This window comes from Simochromis diagramma, unplaced genomic scaffold, assembly GCF_900408965.1.
Source record: "Simochromis diagramma unplaced genomic scaffold, fSimDia1.1 OVJJ01000596.1, whole genome shotgun sequence".
Lineage (NCBI taxonomy): Eukaryota > Metazoa > Chordata > Actinopteri > Cichliformes > Cichlidae > Simochromis > Simochromis diagramma.
Window position 1 is genome coordinate 7,229,967 of NW_024387245.1, and position 20,994 is coordinate 7,250,960.

Genomic DNA, 20,994 nt, shown 5'->3' on the forward strand with positions numbered 1-20,994 from the left:
AGCACAGTTGTGTGTTTAGTAGTAGTTCATGTGTGTATTCATGTTCTGTCACTTTGAATTGAATTAGAAAACCACTGTCATTCCAGCTTCTAATTTTTGGGAGGGGGTCTTAAAATGACCTCTTATGGATTCATACACTATGAAAAATGATTACATGTCACACGTTGTACACAGCTGTGCCAACTTAAAAAAAACAATCTTTGGATCTCCAGCTTGGCAATTTTCACCTTTTTCTTTTAACTTCTATTGTAAATAATAACAGTTCAACAATGCAATAAACACTTTATTGCACTCAGACAGGGAGGCAAGCTACTGCAAGGGGTCGGATGCTAAAATGTTTAGAGTCTTAAATGTGGAACTCTACAATGACGAAACCCTGTATAGCTCATCTGAGTCAGGTGATGTTGTTATTCAGTTCTTTTCTGATTCCTTCTCTCTTGTTTCTTTTACTCCGTGCTGTTTTAATGAATCATTCCTTTGACATTGTCAGGTTTAAAACAAAAAAAAATTCAAAAAGAAACAAACAAAAAAAAAAGAAATGGTATTGTTTCAGGCTGATCTCGAAGCTTCAGGCTATAGCGTTTCAAGTAAAGTCAAAAACAAATGCAAAAGAAAAAGAAAAACTTACTGAAAGCTGTTACTGTAAACACATTTTAAAGGAACTGTGTATGTAAAAAATATTATGTATTATGTATGTGGTTGAAAATAAACAAAACCTTTGACCTTGGGCGTTCGTGGACCTTTTCTTTTTACCTGGAGACTAATTTAAATGCACTGCAGATTTGTTTCAGGCCTTGCTGTCGATAGGAACCATTTATCCAATCTGTCACTGTGACTCCTACACAGAATCTAATGTGCTTTCAGGCACTTTCAGGTGGATACACAATCTTAAAGCAGAGCCATTAACTAGTTCTCTGACAGAGAAAAATAATGTAGCATGAGAGTGCAGCATGAGAACAAGTGCACTGACCTTTCTCAGAGTATACCAATGAAATGAAACGCACTCGATGGCCACTTTATTAGGTCTACCTGTTTAATAACGCAAATCACTGATCAGCCAGTCAGTGGGGCAGGATGTCAGTGCATTTAGGCATGTAGATATGTTTTACATTACTACCTTAAATTTAAACTATGCATCAGAATGGGGGTGAAGGTTCATTTAAAGTGATTGAAAATGTGGCTTTGTTGTTGGTGCCAAACCACGTTGCAAAACCATTTTTAGAGTTTACAGAGAATGGTGCAAAAAAGAGAAAATATCGAGCGAGTGGCAGTTCCCTGAGCAAAAATGCCTTTTTGATACCAGAGGTCGGAGGAATATAGTCAGACTCCTTAACATGCAGGCAAGCGCAACTAAAGAAAAACATTCATTACAACTAAGGGATGCAGAAGAACATCTCTGAATGCACAACATATTAAACCTTGAAGCAGACGAGCTACACCTGTTGACACACCTGTAAACCTTAAACGGGAAACAGAGGCCAATATTGAACAAGGGGACACTGGAAAATGTTGCCTCCACTAATGAATCTTGCTTTTTGCTGCGATATGCAGATCATAGGGTCACGATTTAGGATAAGCAGCATGAAAGCATAGATGCATCCTGCCTTGTGTTGACGGTTCAGGCTGCTGCTGGTGGTGTAAAGGACCTGAGCGTTGTTTAAACACCACCTGACTATTGTTGCTGACCCTGTCCATTCCTTGGACCAAAGTGCGTGTTTCTTGAAAAAGAGTGCACTGTACAAATGGCCAGATCTCAATCAGAACGAGGAGCCAACAAATATGCAACAACTGTGTGATGTTATCATGTCAACATGGACCAAAATCTCAGAAATGTTTCTAGAAATTATTCGATGCCACAAAGAATTAAAGCAGTTCTGAAATCAAAAAAAGTAAAAGGTGTGTAGTGAGTGCAGATATCATTTCTAACCTAGCCGTGCCTTTTGTGGTAAGACAGTAGGCAGCATCACTGGGCATGACTACTTTTAGCAATTTAATTTTTTGCATCAGCTAATACTAATACTGATTTCTCATGTACTTTGTTAGCAGCAGAAGAGATCAGACACTTGAGATTAGCAGCACAGGAGGCCTCGATGATGTGGTTTTTTCGTTTTAGTAATAAGTCTTATAAATCTTTACAATTCTAGTTTTTTAAAAGTGAATATTTTCCACTTTTCTCCAAGTTAAATGACTCAAAATAGTTTTTCCCTCTAAACAAAAATAACAACAAATAAAAACAGCCCTGACTGTCCGCCCACTAATTGTGTTAACGTGAGGCCAATCAGATGTTCTGCCTCGTCTTCAAACATTATTCGGACATTTGAAAAGGAAAAATTTTCAACAGAGACTTGCATTAAAATCCATCTTTATTCATATTAAGTCATTTTTAAAGTTCCTTTGTGTATCAAGTATTGTCATGAAAACATTCCACTATCCCCGTCCACTCCGTCTGGCCCTCCATCCATAATCCGCCCTTTTGTGTGGAATTCACAGAACGAGGTGACACTGTCAGCTTGGCTTAAGCCCATTATTTCCCGGTGAAGGCTGTGAAATGAGAAGCGCAGGCTCCCTCCCTCCCTCCTTCACTTGTTCAGGCACTTTTTTCTTCTTCTTTTTGACTCCATATGCACATTCCAGATGTCCTGCAATGACCAGCAGCAGGTTTAAAAAGAAGCCGAGCACCAGGTCCGCGCACACGTGTACGCACCAACTCCTCTCTGACGCAGGTCCATTCCTGGTCTGATCTATCAGAGGTGTCCCGTTTTGTAATCATTCGCAAATCCACATCATGTGCAGACATTTGGTTTCGGGCTACATAAATACACTTCATCCATATACAGTCACTTTACAAACATTCAGTTAGTGTATGCCGACCCTCGTATACTCATGCAACCATCATGCACATACCACTTATTACTGAATTTTGCTGCCAGGCTGATAATGTCATCAAATTAGAGGCTTTAAAATCCCAATTATTTCACAGTTATGACCCACAAACGTGTGCTGGCCTAGAAAAATCAGCAAATTGTATCTTTAAAAGCGGCATGCCATACAGTTTCTTATCTGAAATTCTGAATTCAAGACTTAAAAGATTTATGCCAATAACCCACTGTGCAACACCTTGAACTGTACTCTAACAAACTACAAATCATTCTTCAGTATCAACTCAATTCATGCCATATCCATCTGAATATCAGTAAACCACAATGCAAACTATCTAATCTAGTCACGTCTGCATTTATCTATACAATATTTACAGTACAGGCTCTTTTTCTTTTGGTCATGGGTAAATATAACAGCACAGAAGCACAGGCACACGCATCGACACATAGACCGACAGAACATCCAGTACCAACTTGCAGAGACTAAACAAACATTTAAGTGCAAAAGAAAAAGAAAAAAAACTGATAGAAAATAGCACACTTTTATAGCTTTGCTTAAATATCACAAAAACAATGAAGTGTCAGTTTTACTTCTCTTTACAACATATGACATCTTTGACATGAGCAGATGCAGAAATATATTGAACACTAAGGTGTGTTTTGGTTAGATGGTAAAAATGAATAAAAAGGAGGAGTTCGGTGTGGTCTTTTCTGCATTTTCAGGTCCAAGGTTGGTGTTGGTATTGTTCTTTTTTTAAATTTTTTTTTAACATTTTGTCTTCCCTTCTATCTCGGAGCTAACATAAAATGGTAGTACCATATGTCCTCATAGGCTGTTGTGTACTGTCCCTTTGCTCCATTTCCCAGCCAGACAACTGAACAAACCCCAACCACTTCTGGGAGACTGGAGTGTGTCCATGAGCGTCTGTTTAAATAAGGCTATATACAGATAATGTCACTCTGGCATCACTCCAGGTGATGTTTACATTTATAAAGGCGGCTTACATCAGCCCTATATCTCCTATTTCTTAAATTAAAACGTGCCGTTACCCTTTGCAGTGTGTTTTCCCTCCTTCGATCAGCAGCCAAATCTTGTTTAGAGTCTCTCTAAAGTTCACGTCATTATAATAACCCAGTTCCTGTCTTGGCTGCCATCTTTTTTCAGCCTTCCTTCACTGTATCCAGATGGTGTTGTTTCGCTCTGGTCGGCGGGGATCGGTGGCTGCGGCGTTGCCAGTTGCGGTGAGGTCACTAAATGTGGAGAAAAACTGTTCCATCTCTTTCTGTAGCATCTGGTTTCGCCGCTCGGCGTCATCCTTGGCGCGCTCAGCGTTGCGCAGCTTGATCTCCGCCATGGTGTACTTCTTCCTCTCCTGGTCCAGCTCCTCGTGCAGGTTCACCATTTCAGTCTCCAGCTCCAAATTACGCTGCTCCAAACTGCAAATGAGGCATACACGGGATTAGGAAAAGATTAGCAGTGCCGTAGTGAACAGAGGATTTGCTCATCTCAGAGCACAAGGGCAAGTATTAGCAGCTGCACATGTTTTTCATTTTCTTAATGACCTAATGAATTACATGCAACCACAATCTCTGGGGCTGTGGAAGTCTAGAGGCCCAAAAATTTAAAAAAAAGGCAAATGGCAAACTGATACAGCTCCATAGTTTTCCATGTTAATATAGCCAACTTTAAGATGAACTATAGCTCAAAGAAAAAAAAACCAAAACAATTCTTTGGCAAATTTCCTCTTTCTTGACGGCTGTATGGAGGCATTTTTCTCAAACTTGATGTTCAAACAATCTGAAAGCTTAAATAAGTTACGGATTATTCAGGAAAGGGCTATTTTGAGTGACTTCTAGGTACCTTTTCGTCCTGTTCAGTGTTCAGGTTAGATTGGAGATATCAAACTGTCGCCTATGTGAAGTGCCACCAGTGAAACTCTTCTTTTTGTCAGTATAAACAACTACACATTTAATGCCCGCTACATTGTTACATAAAAAAGAGGTGTAGTTTCAACCATATGTCTCAGTTTTGTTTTGCATTTGCAGCAGCAAATGAAAAACATCTGTCAACATGACTCGTAAGTAGAAAGAAACTATTGTATAAAACTACTTACTACTTTTTTCTTTTATTACTTTGGTACAGGATGAATGTATGGAGTGCCAGGACTGCCATAATGCATTAATTAAATACACCATTAAATAATTAATTAAATGTGGCAATAATTAATTAAAATTGGAATTAATTAATTAAATAAATAGTTATGACACATGTAATTAATTCATTATTGACACATTTAATTAATTATTTATGTATTTCACATTTTAATTAATTATTGACACATTTAATTAATTAATTATTGACACATTTAATTAATTATTTATGTATTTCACATTTTAATTAATTATTGACACATTTAATTAATTATTGACACATTTAATTAATTATTTAATGATATATTTATTTATTTCATTTTGGCAGTCATGGCGCCTGGCTCTCATCATGAAATAATTTTATCTGTCAGCCTCACCCATCAAACTCAGGGGGCGGGGTTAACGCTGCCCATGCAGCTTCTCTAACATTTGATTGGTTGCCGTGCAAAGTAAGTCAAAACAGGTCGATCCTAGATAATCGATTGCTTGTGTAGACTTGGGGCAGCCAGGTATCCCAGAATGCAGATCAAATCACAGGCAGCAATGGTGGTGGTGTAGTTTTAAAATACCCCGTTTTTCTGTCACCAGCTACACTTTTAACAGTGTTTTAGCCGCGAATGTCGCGAAGTATGTCTGGTCAGGTTGTCAACATAGAACATGTTTGCAAAAGTGCTCAGATGTTTTCAGAGATTTCACTAGCTGTGCTAACAATTAGCATGCAGAGTGCACCCAGGGGGTTACGTTAACCGGTTTGTTTACATATTCCACTCTCCGTGTTCCACATGTTGCATTCGCAGATTCTCATTTTCACCGAACGATCGTCTCTTTCCGCCTGGTCTTGTGTCTCTGTGCTTCTGTAACATAAAGAACGAGCTGACATTTTTCTCACGAAACCAGCGATCAGCTCAACAGACCCTCAGTTTACCTGCATGCATCCTCCTCCTCATCTGTCAGCTGTTTAACACCTGCTGCTAATTCAAGAAACACGCCTACGTTACCTGGTGATAGTCACAGTTTAACCGGGCAGCCGGTACTCGATATAAAGCAATGTCAGCGCATTTTTCTGCACAAGATAAGTAAATATAGTGTTTTCCCCGAGCGCAGAGCTGCTGGAGCTTGTTTCCTTACAGAGCACTTTATAGGCGAAGCAGCTTCATCAGCGGCTGATGTCCAATCACCGGCACACAGCTTTGAAACCTCAGCTGAGTTTTAGCTCTCAGTGGTTAAACGCTGGACTTCATTCACTCAGGTTCTGTCTGTCGGGTCACGTTTACTTCGCTGTTTTATTTACAACTGAGCAAATCGGTTTGGCTGAGGTTAAAGTTACGTTTCATAACTGCATAGTTTCACAGACGTTTAATGGTTCACTGGCACATGTGTTAGACTGAACTATCATCTAAATATCATCTGTTTTTTAATAGTTATTCAACTGTATTCTAAGCACCAGCTGTCTGTTAGAATGTGATTTTTTTTCTCTCTGTTGGCAGAGGTATAAAAATGCGCAGGAAAATCTGACGTGCATGGCAAACTTCACCGACGATATTTAGGGAGGAATAAACACACATCAAACATAAATGAACCATTTGCCTGTCTCCATAATTGAGAGCATTTTCTCTTCTTATGTCCACACTCTCTCTCTCTTTTTTTTTTTTTTTTTTTTGCTTTTTCGGTCATGTTATGTTTACCTGTCAAAGGCTCGTTACAAACTATGAAACACATGGTGCAGACTTCTGGATGTTAGAAGAAAACTAATACTGCTCATGAAGGAGACTAAAGGCAGGAAGGTGTCCTTTAAAACTAAACATGTTAATAGGACCTCCCTATTTATATCATAGTTTATGATATAGCACGTGTATTTCAGTAATAGCCTGCTGATTTCAGGTGAACAGTTGCTCACGTAGGCGTTATCTGTGAAACTCCTTAACTATAATTTATCCAAGTTAACTTCAGTTAACCATTCAGACAGTTCTTTTGCAATGAAAAACATAAACACCCATGCTGCCGGTAGATTTCCTCAGTGCCAGCTGTTAACATTATAGCTGCTTATGCAGTAACCATGGTAACCACGGACTGAGCGGCTGGATCGACGGAGGTCAGACAACAATTTTACATGTATGATCTTAAAACAGGACACAGCCACTATACGTGCTGGCCTCATATCAAATGTGAAGGCAGACTGAGTCTATGTTTGACGTTTTTTATATCTAATCTTCCTTTTCAAACATTTAAACAGCAGCGAGTCTGCAGCTGAGGGAATACAAACTCAAATTGTCGGAACAGGTTTGCTCGTTTCTTGGATTCATTTGGTGATTTATTAAATGTATAACTGTTATTCTAATCTGCTGCTGAGTCTCTTACACTTTTCTTTATGCTGTATATTTTCACGTCTCTGGAATAGTTGGCAGTTAGATAGTCAGCTGGGAAACTTTGTGTTAACTCATGGAGCTGAGGATATCGTGGATATGCTGACCTCGCTCCGTGGTGTACAGGGCCGTTTACCCTCATGATTAATATTCACTATAAAAATATTAGCCGAACATCATGAAGTCTGTATGTGTTTCATAGTGTCGAACAACCTTTGTACAGTTAAAGCCAGCAGTTACTACATGACAGAAACACCAACGTTATCTCTTTTATGCGTTTATACACAGGTCACGCTGATTACTGAACAAAAACCCAAAGATCAGATGTTAAACAGATTTATTTGCTCTCTCTCCTCCTTAAACATGTTTTTAATGTTAGTTATAATTCAGAATTGGCGACTGAAACACGTAGGACACATAAGAACATCAGGAAATAAAACACCGATAAATATAACCTCAGTAAAAGAAGTCAGCGGGGGTTACTACAGCTGTGTACCGGGGCCTGCGCTTTGTCGGTGGGATTGCTTGCGAGGCGAGCGGGTCTATCCCACGCTTTGCCGTGAGACAGGGCAGACATCTCCGAAATCATCGAAGCACTTTTGCAAAGAGGCTGTATCTTGACAAACCGACCAGACACATGAAGATTAAACCACTACCTTCTCGGCTAAAAAAATATTAAAACAGTATTTGGTGACACACAAACAGGGTTTTTCAAAGTTCAGTTCTGTTAGCTTCCACATGCCGGTTGTTGTGTGCTAGAAACAATGGCCACCAGGCCAAAGCAATGGTTTTGACTCGATCAGCGTTAACCCCGCCCCCTGAGTTTGATGGGTGAGGCTGACAGATAAAATTATTTCATGATGACAGCCAGGCGCCATGACTGCCAAAACGAAATAAATAAATATATCATTAAATAATTAATTAAATGTGTCAATAATTATTTAAATGTGTCAATAATTAATTAAAATGTGAAATACATAAATAATTAATTAAATGTGTCAATAATTAATTAATTAAATGTGTCAATAATTAATTAAATGTGTCAATAATTAATTAAAATGTGAAATACATAAATAATTAATTAAATGTGTCAATAATGAATTAATTACATGTGTCATAACTATTTATTTAATTAATTAATTCCAATTTTAATTAATTATTGCCACATTTAATTAATTATTTAATGGTGTATTTAATTAATGCATTATGGCAGTCCTGGCACTCCATAGAATGTAGCAAAAGCTGTAAAACTTAACAAAACACAATTTATGCCCACTTTGACATTTTCCAAAGCCATGCAGTGGGCTGAATTGGAGTCACTTGTCCCCCACTGGAACCCGAGCCTCATGCTTGACAACTTTACAAGCTTGTAGCTAAAGGAACAGAGTGAAAAAGACAGCTTCTGATTGGCTATTTGATCCTCACTGCAGAGTTTGCCCGTTTTGTTGCTTTCCCATAATACGACAAAGCCATGTGGTTGCCAAAGACTAAGGCAGCTGTTCAGACTTGTGTACACTCCTGCTCATTAATGGGAATGCCCATTAATAAGATTTTGATTGGTGGCTTCAGTTTTATTTCATCTGCAGCCATCAGCTTAGATGATCTGCCAAAAGGCCACTGTGACCTTTGGATAGTAATGAGCCAACAAAGGGCAGCTGGTGAAGCTGGCAGGAGGTTACAAGGGCTAATGAGATAATGATGGAATCAGGTGAGGGGCATAAAAAAAGAAAAGATGTGGGCAGACAGAGGAGGGTGCAGTCACTGCCAGTGAACTTGAACTCTGCGTTTTAATGAAGTGGTGAGATGTTGATTTATAGAGTGGATCCTGATGCTCTAGAAAGGTTTATTCACTGGCTTCTTGTGAAATGGAGGGAATGGTGGATGTAGTAAAAAAGGAAAGAAGACACAGAGCTGGGTGGAGGATGTTGTGTTTTATCACTCATGTACCGGTATGTCTCAGTCAACCTGACTAACGCATGAAGCCTGCTGCACTAAAAGAAAACAGTGGTCTCTTAGAGCCACCCATGCAAAACAACATTTTAAAGCAGGTTTATAGTTGGGACATACATTTTTTTTTTCTGTTCACTGCTGGCATAATACAGAACAAAGTAAGGCTTTGAAGAGCTGTAGCATCTGACTAACGTGTGCCAGCTTTTCATATCCACAGGAAGGAAAAATTCAAAATAGGGACTTGGTTTTTTTAAGTGCTAGATTAAGAGAGGTAGCCTGCACCTAACCTCATTTTAAGATTTGAAATTTCCTTTTTTCTCTTTTGATGTGACTGATCTCTACTGGTCTAAACCTTTGAAGATGACAGTATGGTACACAAGAAAACCTCACTGGTTTACATGCCTGATCACCTGAGAAAAAGGATGGATAGTTTGCAAAAAAGGCCAAAGTGAAGATTAAGCGCTTGTATTGATTCAAGCCCTTCACACATGGAGCCGTACCTTTTTATCCTGGCCTCATACTCGGCCTTCTGCTTGTGCATTTCCTGCTTAAGACTGGCCACTAGACTGTGCAGAGCGCTGTGGTTGCCGGGTCCGTTACCAACAGGAAAACCGTCGCTGTTATCACTGCTGCTCGTGCCCCGACTGCTCCTCCCAACCTCTCCACTTCCTTCTCTGTCGCCATTTCTGCCCTCTCCTCCTTCGCCAGACTGGGGATGCACGCAGTCTTGTGCTGGTCCATCCAAGTCTTCGTAGTGCCCTCCATAGAAGTCCTGCTCTGGGCAGGTGGTTGTGGAGGAGCGACAGGAAGTGGAGTTGTCAGGGAGGGAGATTTCACAGGAAGAAGTGGACCAGGTGGCACTGTCCACACTCTGCTTGTCCTCGCAGCTAGTGTTCAGACACGTGTTGGCGATCTGGTTCTGCTGCTGCAGGTTGTGATGGTTCAGCTGCACGTTATCGTATGTGGACAGACGATTCTGATTGGTTGTCTGATCTCCGCCGTGGCAGTCACGAGCTTTGCTGTTCTCCCGTAACATTACACAGCCATTCGGCTGCCAGAGGCTGTTGCGGCTGTTCGGACTCCCTGTGACAGCGTCAGTCCCATGAACGCCCATGCGTACAACTCCAGTCCCATTCCCTGTAGCGCTGTTTCCACTCGTGACGCCGCTGGTGCCCATTTTTGTCCCCGAGCCTTTGAGTGTGCCACTGCGACGCACCGGTAAGCTGCCACCTCCACTCTGGCTCTTTTCCACAGTGGGATCTGAAGAGGGTGAGGAGCTGAAGGACCCATTGGTAACAATGCCACTGCCTTTACTAAAAGCTGGATTCTTTTTAACGGTCAGCGGTGGACTGCGGGTGACGTCGAAGCGTCCCATGACTCCATTGCGGGGACTTGCCGATCGTGGGGAGCCACTGTTGTCTGCGTGCTGACGGTGTGAAGGAGACTCGTTGGCTTCCCAAACACACTGCCGCACAACATGTGTGTTGTTGTTCTCAGCATTCTGAGACACTGTAGTGATGGCTGAGGTAGATGTAGTGGTTTGTCGCCATGGCTGTTCAATATTGTTGTTGACGAGCTCAAGGGCAGTAGGGCTGTCTTCATCTCGGGGGAAAAGCACGTCGTGGTGACCAATCAAAACAGCCATGAGCTGCTGGACCAGAACAGTACCTAAAAAGAAACCGAACATCATCATCATCTTTCTTTTAAAACCAACATTCATCTTATTTAAGATTTAAAACTAAATATTAAGAAAGTAAGACACGTATACCTGACATTCTTCAACACTCACCTTCCATAATTGCTACTGGATCCTCAATTTTTGGCCTCAAGATATTTGGCCCAAAGACTGTGGCCAAGTTTTGGACACTCATTTTATTCACCCCTGAATATGACTGGACTTCATCAAGAAACCTAGGGAAATGGAAAATATCAGCTTCTCATGGTTCAACAATGTAAAACTGTATCCAAAGTTAATTATCAGCACCTGCAGATGTATTTTAGGAGGTTGTAGTTCACTGGAGGTAGACTTTCCACAAGCCTTCTCAATTCCTTCATACCCTGCAGATAATAAACAGTTTTAAAGTAACAGTAACTCAGCAAAATAATCATTCATAGAAACTTTTGCAACAGATTGTCTGTAAAGCCCGTGATTGATCACAATGTGTATAATGAAACAATCACACCCAGGATCCAGTGGGAAATGAATCAGTGGAAAAGAGGGGGGTTTATGTAAATATATGCTCACTGGTCACTTCATTAGGTACACTTATTTAACAAACATCTGAACAATCAATTCTGTGGGAAGAAACTCGAAGCATTCGGGTGTTTAGATACTGTCAAGACTGTTTTGAGCTGACGGGAAAGCGACGGTAACTCAAATGACAACTTTTTACAAACAAGGAATGCAGACGAGCATCTCTGAATGCACAGTACAGTGAACGCTGAAGCAGATGGGCAACAGCAGCAGAAGTCACTGTGTGCCCCTCCTTAACTGAGAAAAGGAAACGGGCTACAATTTGCATGAACTCGCCAAAATTAGACAATAAGATATTGGAAAAATCTTGCCTAGTCTGCTGAATCTTGTTTTCTGCAGCAGCTCTCACATGAAAAGGTCTGAATTTGGCAGGATGAAAGCATGGATCCATCCTGCCTTGTATCAGCTGTTCATGTTGCTGCTGGTAGTTTAATGGCATAGAGAATATTTTCTTGACACATTTTGTATCACCCTTAGAAAAACCCAAGTATTCCAGCTTTATATTTAATGAAAATCCTTTTTGCTCTCGATACAAAACCGTGACTAGAAAAAGCAAACCAGATATAAGAGGATTTATCATTATACCCATTTATAAACTATCTATATGGATGTGCCACTGAATCAGAAGTAGTCTCAGTTAGGTTACTGAGAATAAAGGATATGTGGAAACGCTCTGAGGCCTTTTCACATAAAAAAAAATAATAATAGTGAACTCTTTTCCATCCATCTCCTTTCAACTTCAAAGTCCCAGGAGGGTTAAAAAGCGAGGAAACTCATCCACACTTTACCATATGTCTTCTCATACTCATCTGTAGCACACACACACACACACACACACACACACACACACACACACACAGAAATGCTGAAGAGGGGAAAGACACTGAGGGAGCAAAAGGCTAACCCCAGCCACGCCGCCGACCGTGCCTCATGGTGTGAGCGAAATCCTATTTAGATGTTAAAAGTCAAAACGGCCTCAACAAAGTCATTGTGTGCGAAACACAGGGCTGAGCGTGGATGACTGGGCGGCAAAAGAGCAGATTAAAAGCCAAAGAATAAGACTTCTGTGAGGGCTTTTCAGTACCAACTTTTATTGTTATAAAAGGTTGAAACTTTAAAAAAAAAATCCCTATGGTGTGTGAAAGCTAATTTGCCAGTAGATGTGGGTACAAAGAAAGCAATCATTGCATGTTTCTTACCATTTCATCATCTTTGCCCAGGAGCTTGGCGCAGGACAGGAACTCATCGTACTTCTGGAAGGGGATGACGGGCTCGGGCAGCTCTCTGAGATACAGTTTCAGCAGAGAAGCTACTGTGTGCACATCTGTGTTACTGTTGAGAGAGACAAGACACTGGTAAAAAGTTAGGGCCATCATTTATCCTGAACCGCATGGAGACAAACAGCAATCACCATGAGGCCAACTCCAACTTTAGGTTTCACACTGTTGGAGAAAAATGTCAAGCTGTAATAGTGTAGCTGTAGTGTTTGCATACAACTGACATTACTGACCAACTACTGACTGCTAATGCAGGTGGTACCATCATTTTCCAGTTTTTATTTTCTCTGTTTCCAATCGGCACTTTCTGATTTATTTAATACGCCAGCACCAGCCTAAACGTCTGCCAAGAGGCCACTGCAGCCTCTGGAGCAGCTGGCGAGGCAGGCAGGAGGTTGCAAGGCAGGAGGTCACTAATGAGGGAATTCGCAAGATGAGGGACATCAAAATCAGACACAGGCAGGTACACGGGAGGCTGTAGTTTCTACCACAGCAAAGCACAAATAGGAGGGCAGAAATGTGTTACTGTGCAGAGGACGTGATGGACGCACTCGTCAGTGTGAATTTGAATTTCGGGAAGTGGTGAGATGTTGATTTATAGAGTCGATCCTGACAGTTTCATCCAGGTTTTATTTATGTTATTGGTTGGAGTGGCACAATGCTGTGAAAAAAGCGATCCATAGCTCGGCTCGATATGTTTCATTACTCAAGTATGCTCTAGATGAAGGCTGCTGCATTAAACAATCAGTGCTTAGTCGCCTACAGCCACCTACACACAGCATAATATAACAGCAGGTGTATAATTGGGAAGTATGATTTTTCCTTTTTACTGTTGGCAAAATACTGAACAAAGAGATGCCTCGGAAAGTTTGTGTGGCTGGCTACCACGTCCCTGCCAAAGGAAAGAAAAGCACGAAATAAGGGTTTTTTTTTCTCCCAGTCCATTAATCCAGGACATCACTGAGCTGAATTTACTGTGAAGAGTGTGATTCTCACAGTTTACTGATCTTTATTGGTCTGAAATATTACCTCTGGAGATAACGGATATAAATGAGAGCTTGGCTGCCTTACAGGGCTTATCGAGTGGATAAGTAGTTAAGAAAATGGATGGACGGGCTTCAAGTGCTTTTGAAAAAGACCAGAGCAAACCAGTGATGGGACTAACGGCGTTACTAACGGCGTTACTAACGGCGTTACTTTTTTCAGTAACGAGTAATCTAACTAATTACTATTTCTATCGTTACAACGCCGTTACCGTTACTAACAAGAAAATGTGGTCCGTTACTATTTTTCAAAAAACAGATGGTTGAAGCTGTGTTCAGTTTATATCAGTTGCACGGAAGTAGCTGTGAGTAATCTGGTCGCTACAGCTTTAAGCAGCTGCGCACTCCCGCGGATGGCAATCACTTTCTGGCAGACGATCACTTTTTGGCACAACACCTGAAGCTGCTAAGGGGGTAAAACAATCACATGAGTGCTGCTGTTTGACTGAGGAAGAATAAAGTACCGTAGTCATGGTAAGCCAATCACATGACCACTTCAAGATGACAAAGCAACAAGGTGATATATACCAGTTTTTAATGATAAACAATATATGCGTGTTTTTTCCTGAATACTTTCGTCATGTTTACTGTCTAAGGACAGCGCTAGCAAGCACTCTCTGCTTATGAGAAAAAAAAAAAAAAAAAGGACAAAAACCCCCCACCCTTTCATGTTGGTGGAAAAATGCACCATGTCGACCAATCAAAAATGATATGGCAACATGACATTTGGTTGTTTAGAAAGAGGGGGAAGTTTTAGGAGTGATGGCGAGAGAGAGAGCGAGTTTTGAGATGTGAGAGATTTGTGACGTTTAGCGTGTTTGGAGTGTGTAGTTAACGTGTTGTGTTGTGTAGTTAGTGTGTAGTGTTGTGGATAGTTTTGTGTTGTGTGTCAGAACAATGAGGCGACTGCTGTCTCCAGGTAAAAAACAGGAGGAGTGATACAACTGCTGTCAGACCTGCAGGTATCAGGCTGTGATGTTCTCCTTTACAGGGAGTGCAGAATTATTAGGCAAATGAGTATTTTGCCCACATCATCCTCTTCATGCATGTTGTCTTACTCCAAGCTGTATAGGCTCGAAAGCCTACTACCAATTAAGCATATTAGGTGATGTGCATCTCTGTAATGAGAAGGGGTGTGGTCTAATGACATCAACACCCTATATCAGGTGTGCATAATTATTAGGCAACTTCCTTTCCTTTGGCAAAATGGGTCAAAAGAAGGACTTGACAGGCTCAGAAAAGTCAAAAATAGTGAGATATCTTGCAGAGGGATGCAGCAGTCTCAAAATTGCAAAGCTTCTGAAGCGTGATCATCGAACAATCAAGCGTTTCATTCAAAATAGTCAACAGGGTCGCAAGAAGCGTGTGGAAAAACCAAGGCGCAAAATAACTTCCCATGAACTGAGAAAAGTCAAGCGTGCAGCTGCCAAGATGCCACTTGCCACCAGTTTGGCCATATTTCAGAGCTGCAACATCACTGGAGTGCCCAAAAGCACAAGGTGTGCAATACTCAGAGACATGGCCAAGGTAAGAAAGGCTGAAAGACGACCACCACTGAACAAGACACACAAGCTGAAACGTCAAGACTGGGCCAAGAAATATCTCAAGACTGGTTTTTCTAAGGTTTTATGGACTGATGAAATGAGAGTGAGTCTTGATGGACCAGATGGATGGGCCCGTGGCTGGATTGGTAAAGGGCAGAGAGCTCCAGTCCGACTCAGACGCCAGCAAGGTGGAGGTGGAGTACTGGTTTGGGCTGGTATCATCAAAGATGAGCTTGTGGGGCCTTTTCGGGTTGAGGATGGAGTCAAGCTCAACTCCCAGTCCTACTGCCAGTTTCTGGAAGACACCTTCTTCAAGCAGTGGTACAGGAAGAAGTCTGCATCCTTCAAGAAAAACATGATTTTCATGCAGGACAATGCTCCATCACACGCGTCCAAGTACTCCACAGCAGTGGCTGGCAAGAAAGGGTATAAAAGAAGAAAAACTAATGACATGGCCTCCTTGTTCACCTGATCTGAACCCCATTGAGAACCTGTGGTCCATCATCAAATGTGAGATTTACAAGGAGGGAAAACAGTACACCTCTCTGAACAGTGTCTGGGAGGCTGTGGTTGCTGCTGCACGCAATGTTGATGGTGAACAGATCAAAACACTGACAGAATCCATGGATGGCAGGCTTTTGAGTGTCCTTGCAAAGAAAGGTGGCTATATTGGTCGCTGATTTGTTTTTGTTTTGTTTTTGAATGTCAGAAATGTATATTTGTGAATGTGGAGATATTATATTGGTGTTACTGGTAAAAATAAATAATTGGAATGGGTATATATTTGTTTTTTTGTTAAGTTGCCTAATAATTATGCACAGTAATAGTCACCTGCACACACAGATATCCCCCTAAAATAGCTAAAACTAAAAACAAACTAAAAACTACTTCCAAAAACATTCAGCTTTGATATTAATGAGTTTTTTGGGTTCATTGAGAACATGGTTGTTGTTCAATAATAAAATTATTCCCCAAAAATACAACTTGCCTAATAATTCTGCACTCCCTGTATAGTGGACAGAAATTATTTTTTTGGAGTGGCACAAATAATTTGTGTGGCATCTTATTGATGCAGAACAGCTGACTGTTCTGTAAATAGTTTGAAATGGTTATTTAAAAAAGGGTAAAAGGTAAATGACTGCAAACAACTTTGTTTGCAAAACTTGTGCATAGGATTTTAAATTGACAATTTATATTTGCATTTAAAGTTATAAAATATGATTCATTAAACATGTTTGTGGTTGTTACAGTAAAAAACCTTTTCTACTTGGAATTTATGTTTTTTGTCCGATTTTAGATCAATTGTGTTAATACAGTTTGTCAAAATGAAAACATAACTGTAAATGCAGACACGTGAGGTTGTGCTGAAAAGGATGAGACCAAACAAGGCAAAGTAAATAGTTTTTAAAGGTTAAATGTGGAGGTTTAATCAAAAGTAGTGAAAAATGGCCAATTATACCCTGGACCCCAGAGGGTTACATTTTTAAATACAAAAATTTGGACAAAGTGGCGGTTCTTGTTTTGTTTTAGATACCCTGTGCAGCATATGTACTGAGGCTGCTGTTACTCTGGAACCAGATGGGGGCAGTTTACATTTACACAAGTTTAAGATACAGATTGCCATTAAGTTTGAGACAGTTTTGCTGTTGTACAATCAACTATTTTCAATACGCTAAATCAGGGGTGTCAAACTCAAATACACAGTGGGCCAAAATTCAAAACTGGAACAAAGTCGCGGGCTAACGTTAATATTTATTGAAATATATTTATTCCTCCAGATATAAGAATGAGTCTTTTCTTATGGACTCAAACACGTTTTGCTGAAAAACCAACAAACCTACCAGTAGGCCAGCTCTAATAGTAATTTGGTATGGCTTCGCAAATTTGGCCCGCGGGCCAGAGTTTGACACCTATGCGCTAAATGGATGGCATTGGCTAACTTCCATCCATCCGTTCATGACTCCATCAGTTAACATGAAATGCTTTAAAATAAGCTCATATTATACCTCGTACTGTCACTTGGCTACTCTGCAAACACATTTCTGATATTGTGACATCCCTACTTCTATGTTAAGTTTTCCTGCCCTACTTGGGATTTTTCAGAGGGCTCAAACCTTTAACTGGTGATTGTAAACTGGGAATGAATATTGCGACTGGTTGTCTGCCTCTCTGTGTTAACACTGTGCTGGACTGTCAATCTTGTCCAGGACACACCCCTTTTTTCCCCTGACAAAGTGGTGCTATCTCACAAACTAACATATCAAAGTGTCCATCCACCTATATGTCCTGTTAAGTGCTTATCCAATGCAGGATAATGGGAGGTTGGCACCTGTACCAGCTGTCACTGGGTGAGAGGCAGGGTTGAGTCGAAATCTTTTTTTCTGTGAGGCGGCAGTGCTAATGTCATCACCACTGTACTGCTCAGACTCTTATTTTTGTCTATTATTGCTCCGTAATGATGGTTAGGAGCAAACTGTTGCATTCTTGTTTTCTTCATACTGGACAGAATAATTTGTCTTTGATTTAGATTTAGCAGAAATTTGGTGGAATTCAGTAAGCTCCAAACAAGATGATGACTTTGGTCTGATGGGACACAGAAAAACTCATTTGTGCACAAAAATGTTCCTCTGAGCAGACACGTCAATGAACTGAGCTGTGCCGCTTTCTGTGCTCTCCACACACCCACTCAGTCCGGAGGTCTATTTCAGCAACAGAACATACCTGTTAAGGAGGTCAAGGGGCATATAGGTCCTTAAAACTTATTATATAATAAAGTAACTGCCTGCATTTGTTTATTATCTGTGTGGTTGTGCTCAAAAATGCAAAACCAGTTCAGTTTTGATTATTTGAAATCCAAATAATGTGTGGCAAAATGCAACACACAAATAACCAACAACAGAGTTGTGTTTTCTCTAATGTAATGAGGCAATATTCAAGCTGTTGTGTTCAGAGGGACAAAATGAAAACTGGCAAGTTATGTTTGATAACGATGACAGCTTCATCTCACAAGCTAACATTCCACCAGAATGACCTGAGACTGACCTCCAAGTGGTAACCATAAAACTGACAAATTGGACATTAGCCATGCAGAAGAAGACAGCCAAAGGAGGCCAAGCGCTAATATGAATTATGACAGAATTTGGGAGACCTGCAGAACTCCCACAGTAAAGATGGTTGAACAATGAGGCTGTGTTTTAAATATAAGACATGAAAAGAGCTGAGGAAATTTGTTCTGATACATCATCGTGTGCAAGAGACATCTCACCAGGTCAGGTATGAATATGGTGCCTGCAACAGATAGTGGACAGATAGTGTGCAAATATGAGGATGACCTCTCCCTGCATGGAGGGGAGTTATCATACATTTTAACTATCATGGATTTACCACATTGGTCTTTGTGATAGCGCTGATCAAGCAGCTTGATACTTATTCAGGTACTTATCTTCAGTTTAATAAATCATAACCACTAAAGTTTTTGCCAAGCTTCAATTATCACATTGCTCAGACTTAAGATACATATTAAATATTCCTAAATTAAATAATTATGTCTTTCATAATTGATACAGGTTTCGAGCAGCTGTATCACTCAAGTTTCTCTAAGCAGATACAACTGAACCCTGTACTAACCCGCCCACTTTTTTTGCATTTCAACTCCCCGAGCCGAACGTATCAAGTCGACATTAAAACGCACTGAGGAAATCTAAACCAGCCTGTACGGGCACATTTCTGCTTACCAATCAAAAGAGGGCTTCTCTCCACAGTCAAAGGCATCCTGCAGCTCTTTGACCAGGTTGGCCTGTCCTGGCAGCCTGAAAAGGCCCTCTTCCTGAAGACCCCTCTGCCGAATGAAATCCACGCACTGCTCTACCAGCATAGGGGCGAGCTTGTTCCCAAACCGGCGTTCATACCGCACGGTCTCTTCCAGCTTCTGACCAAAGATCCCTGAAACAGACACACACAAAAAGTTTACTAATGCTATAAAGGTGATAAATGTCAACTCTTCAGTTCAGTTCCTTTTTATTTCAAACATGTACATTCACAATCATTACAAAATATCATTCCATTTTTTTGTTTGAAAAGGAGTAGGCAGAAGTATACACTTATACTCTATTTATGCTGTTTACATTTTGTTATGCAGCCAAGCTTATAATTTAATACAGTGTGTACAAGATATTTATTCATATTTTTTTTTTTTATCTGGAGAAATCAATGCTGTTTAATATGTTGAACTCCCTGACATTTCTCAAAGAATTGCAGAGACCATTAGCATGCCATCTACAGCTCAAGTAACATCAAAGAGAGCAGTTAAATCAATTGAAAGGAATTTATGATAAGGTTTTCCTGACAATCCAAGCAAATAAAATGTAAAATATTCTCTCTCTCACACACACACACACTTAGTCTGATGATCAAATCTCTAACTTCCTGAGGCAGACGCTGTAGAAAAAAAAACAGCCTGATTTCCATTTACAGCCGTCTCATGTGGATGCAACACAAGAGGGGATTAAAGCTGCCTTCCTGAGAGATTTGGATCTGCATACTTTTCCAGTCTCCAGATACAGACAGAGGCTACTCTCTCTCACACACACACACACACACACACACACACACACACGCCGGAAACAGATCCAGCCTACCAGTATCCTCCTTAACACAGCAAGAAACGGCTTCAAATATCCAGGGTCTGAAATAGACACTAAAAAACTAGAAGCTTAAGATTTTCAACAGGTGTATTGAGACTTTTCCCACAAACTGCTGCAAAGGCTTCAAAACATTTCTCATTAGAAGCGAATGTGATTACTCACCCCTCTTAAAAATGACGCAACTTTTAAGTTTCCAGAAAAAAGGCCTATTAATAAATTTGTGATAAGAAAACATACCAGAGGTGCAAATTTTCAAGTGCCTGCACACAAGCATTTTCCCAAAACCAGCCCTAATCTTTGCAGAAATGACAGAGAACAAAACAAAAGCAGTGGAATAGACTGGATGCATCAGTTTGACAGCGGGTCGGCCAGACTGTTCTCATTTCCATCTCTCAGAAAACTGTCTTTGCTTGATGAGAAGAAAGCTCCTCAGAAGTCTGGAGTCGCTCTGGGATTTTGCCACTTCAATCTTCACAGCAACCCCAATATGACAAAACAGTGAAATATCTGAAGCTGTGGGTCCACTTTTCCAAATATTAGACAGACCAGAGTAAAATACAGAAGAGCTCAGCTTCACTTTAGTAAAGAATGATTAATATCCGCGTGTATTGAAAAGAGAAGAAAGGGGAAAAAAAGTGAGTGAAAATGAGGTCATCCCTCCAGACGTTCTGGTCATGAGTCTAGGAATGTTTTCCTGGGTCACATGTAAATGTGTGTGTGTGCACCAGCTTATGCAGAGTGTGAGCAAGTGTTTATATGAATATTTGGCGCTCCCAATAGTGCTGGATACGGGACAAACCACAAGACCAAAGCGTGCACATGAGTGACATCTCTGCAAAAAATCTTAGTATCTGCCAGTTGCACAGAATCTCTCTCCCTCTCTCTCTCTC

General features: G+C 40.6%; 1 protein-coding gene across 8 annotated transcripts in view; it reads right to left on the bottom strand.

The window, feature by feature from the left end:
* Positions 1 to 2,345: 2,345 nt before the first annotated feature.
* arhgap24 (Rho GTPase activating protein 24) overlaps positions 2,346 to 20,994 on the bottom strand; it is an 82,352-nt gene continuing 63,703 nt past the window's right edge. For all 8 annotated transcript variants that reach the window (XM_040053420.1, XM_040053424.1, XM_040053423.1 and 5 more), the window contains 6 exons: positions 19,196 to 19,403; positions 12,797 to 12,929; positions 11,328 to 11,401; positions 11,133 to 11,254; positions 9,844 to 11,011; positions 2,346 to 4,316 (listed from right to left, as the gene is read on the bottom strand). In XM_040053420.1, coding sequence (XP_039909354.1) covers positions 4,052 to 4,316; positions 9,844 to 11,011; positions 11,133 to 11,254; positions 11,328 to 11,401; positions 12,797 to 12,929; positions 19,196 to 19,403 — 1,970 coding nt within the window. In that variant the 3' untranslated portion in view covers positions 2,346 to 4,051. The remainder of the gene's footprint in view (positions 4,317 to 9,843; positions 11,012 to 11,132; positions 11,255 to 11,327; positions 11,402 to 12,796; positions 12,930 to 19,195; positions 19,404 to 20,994) is intronic.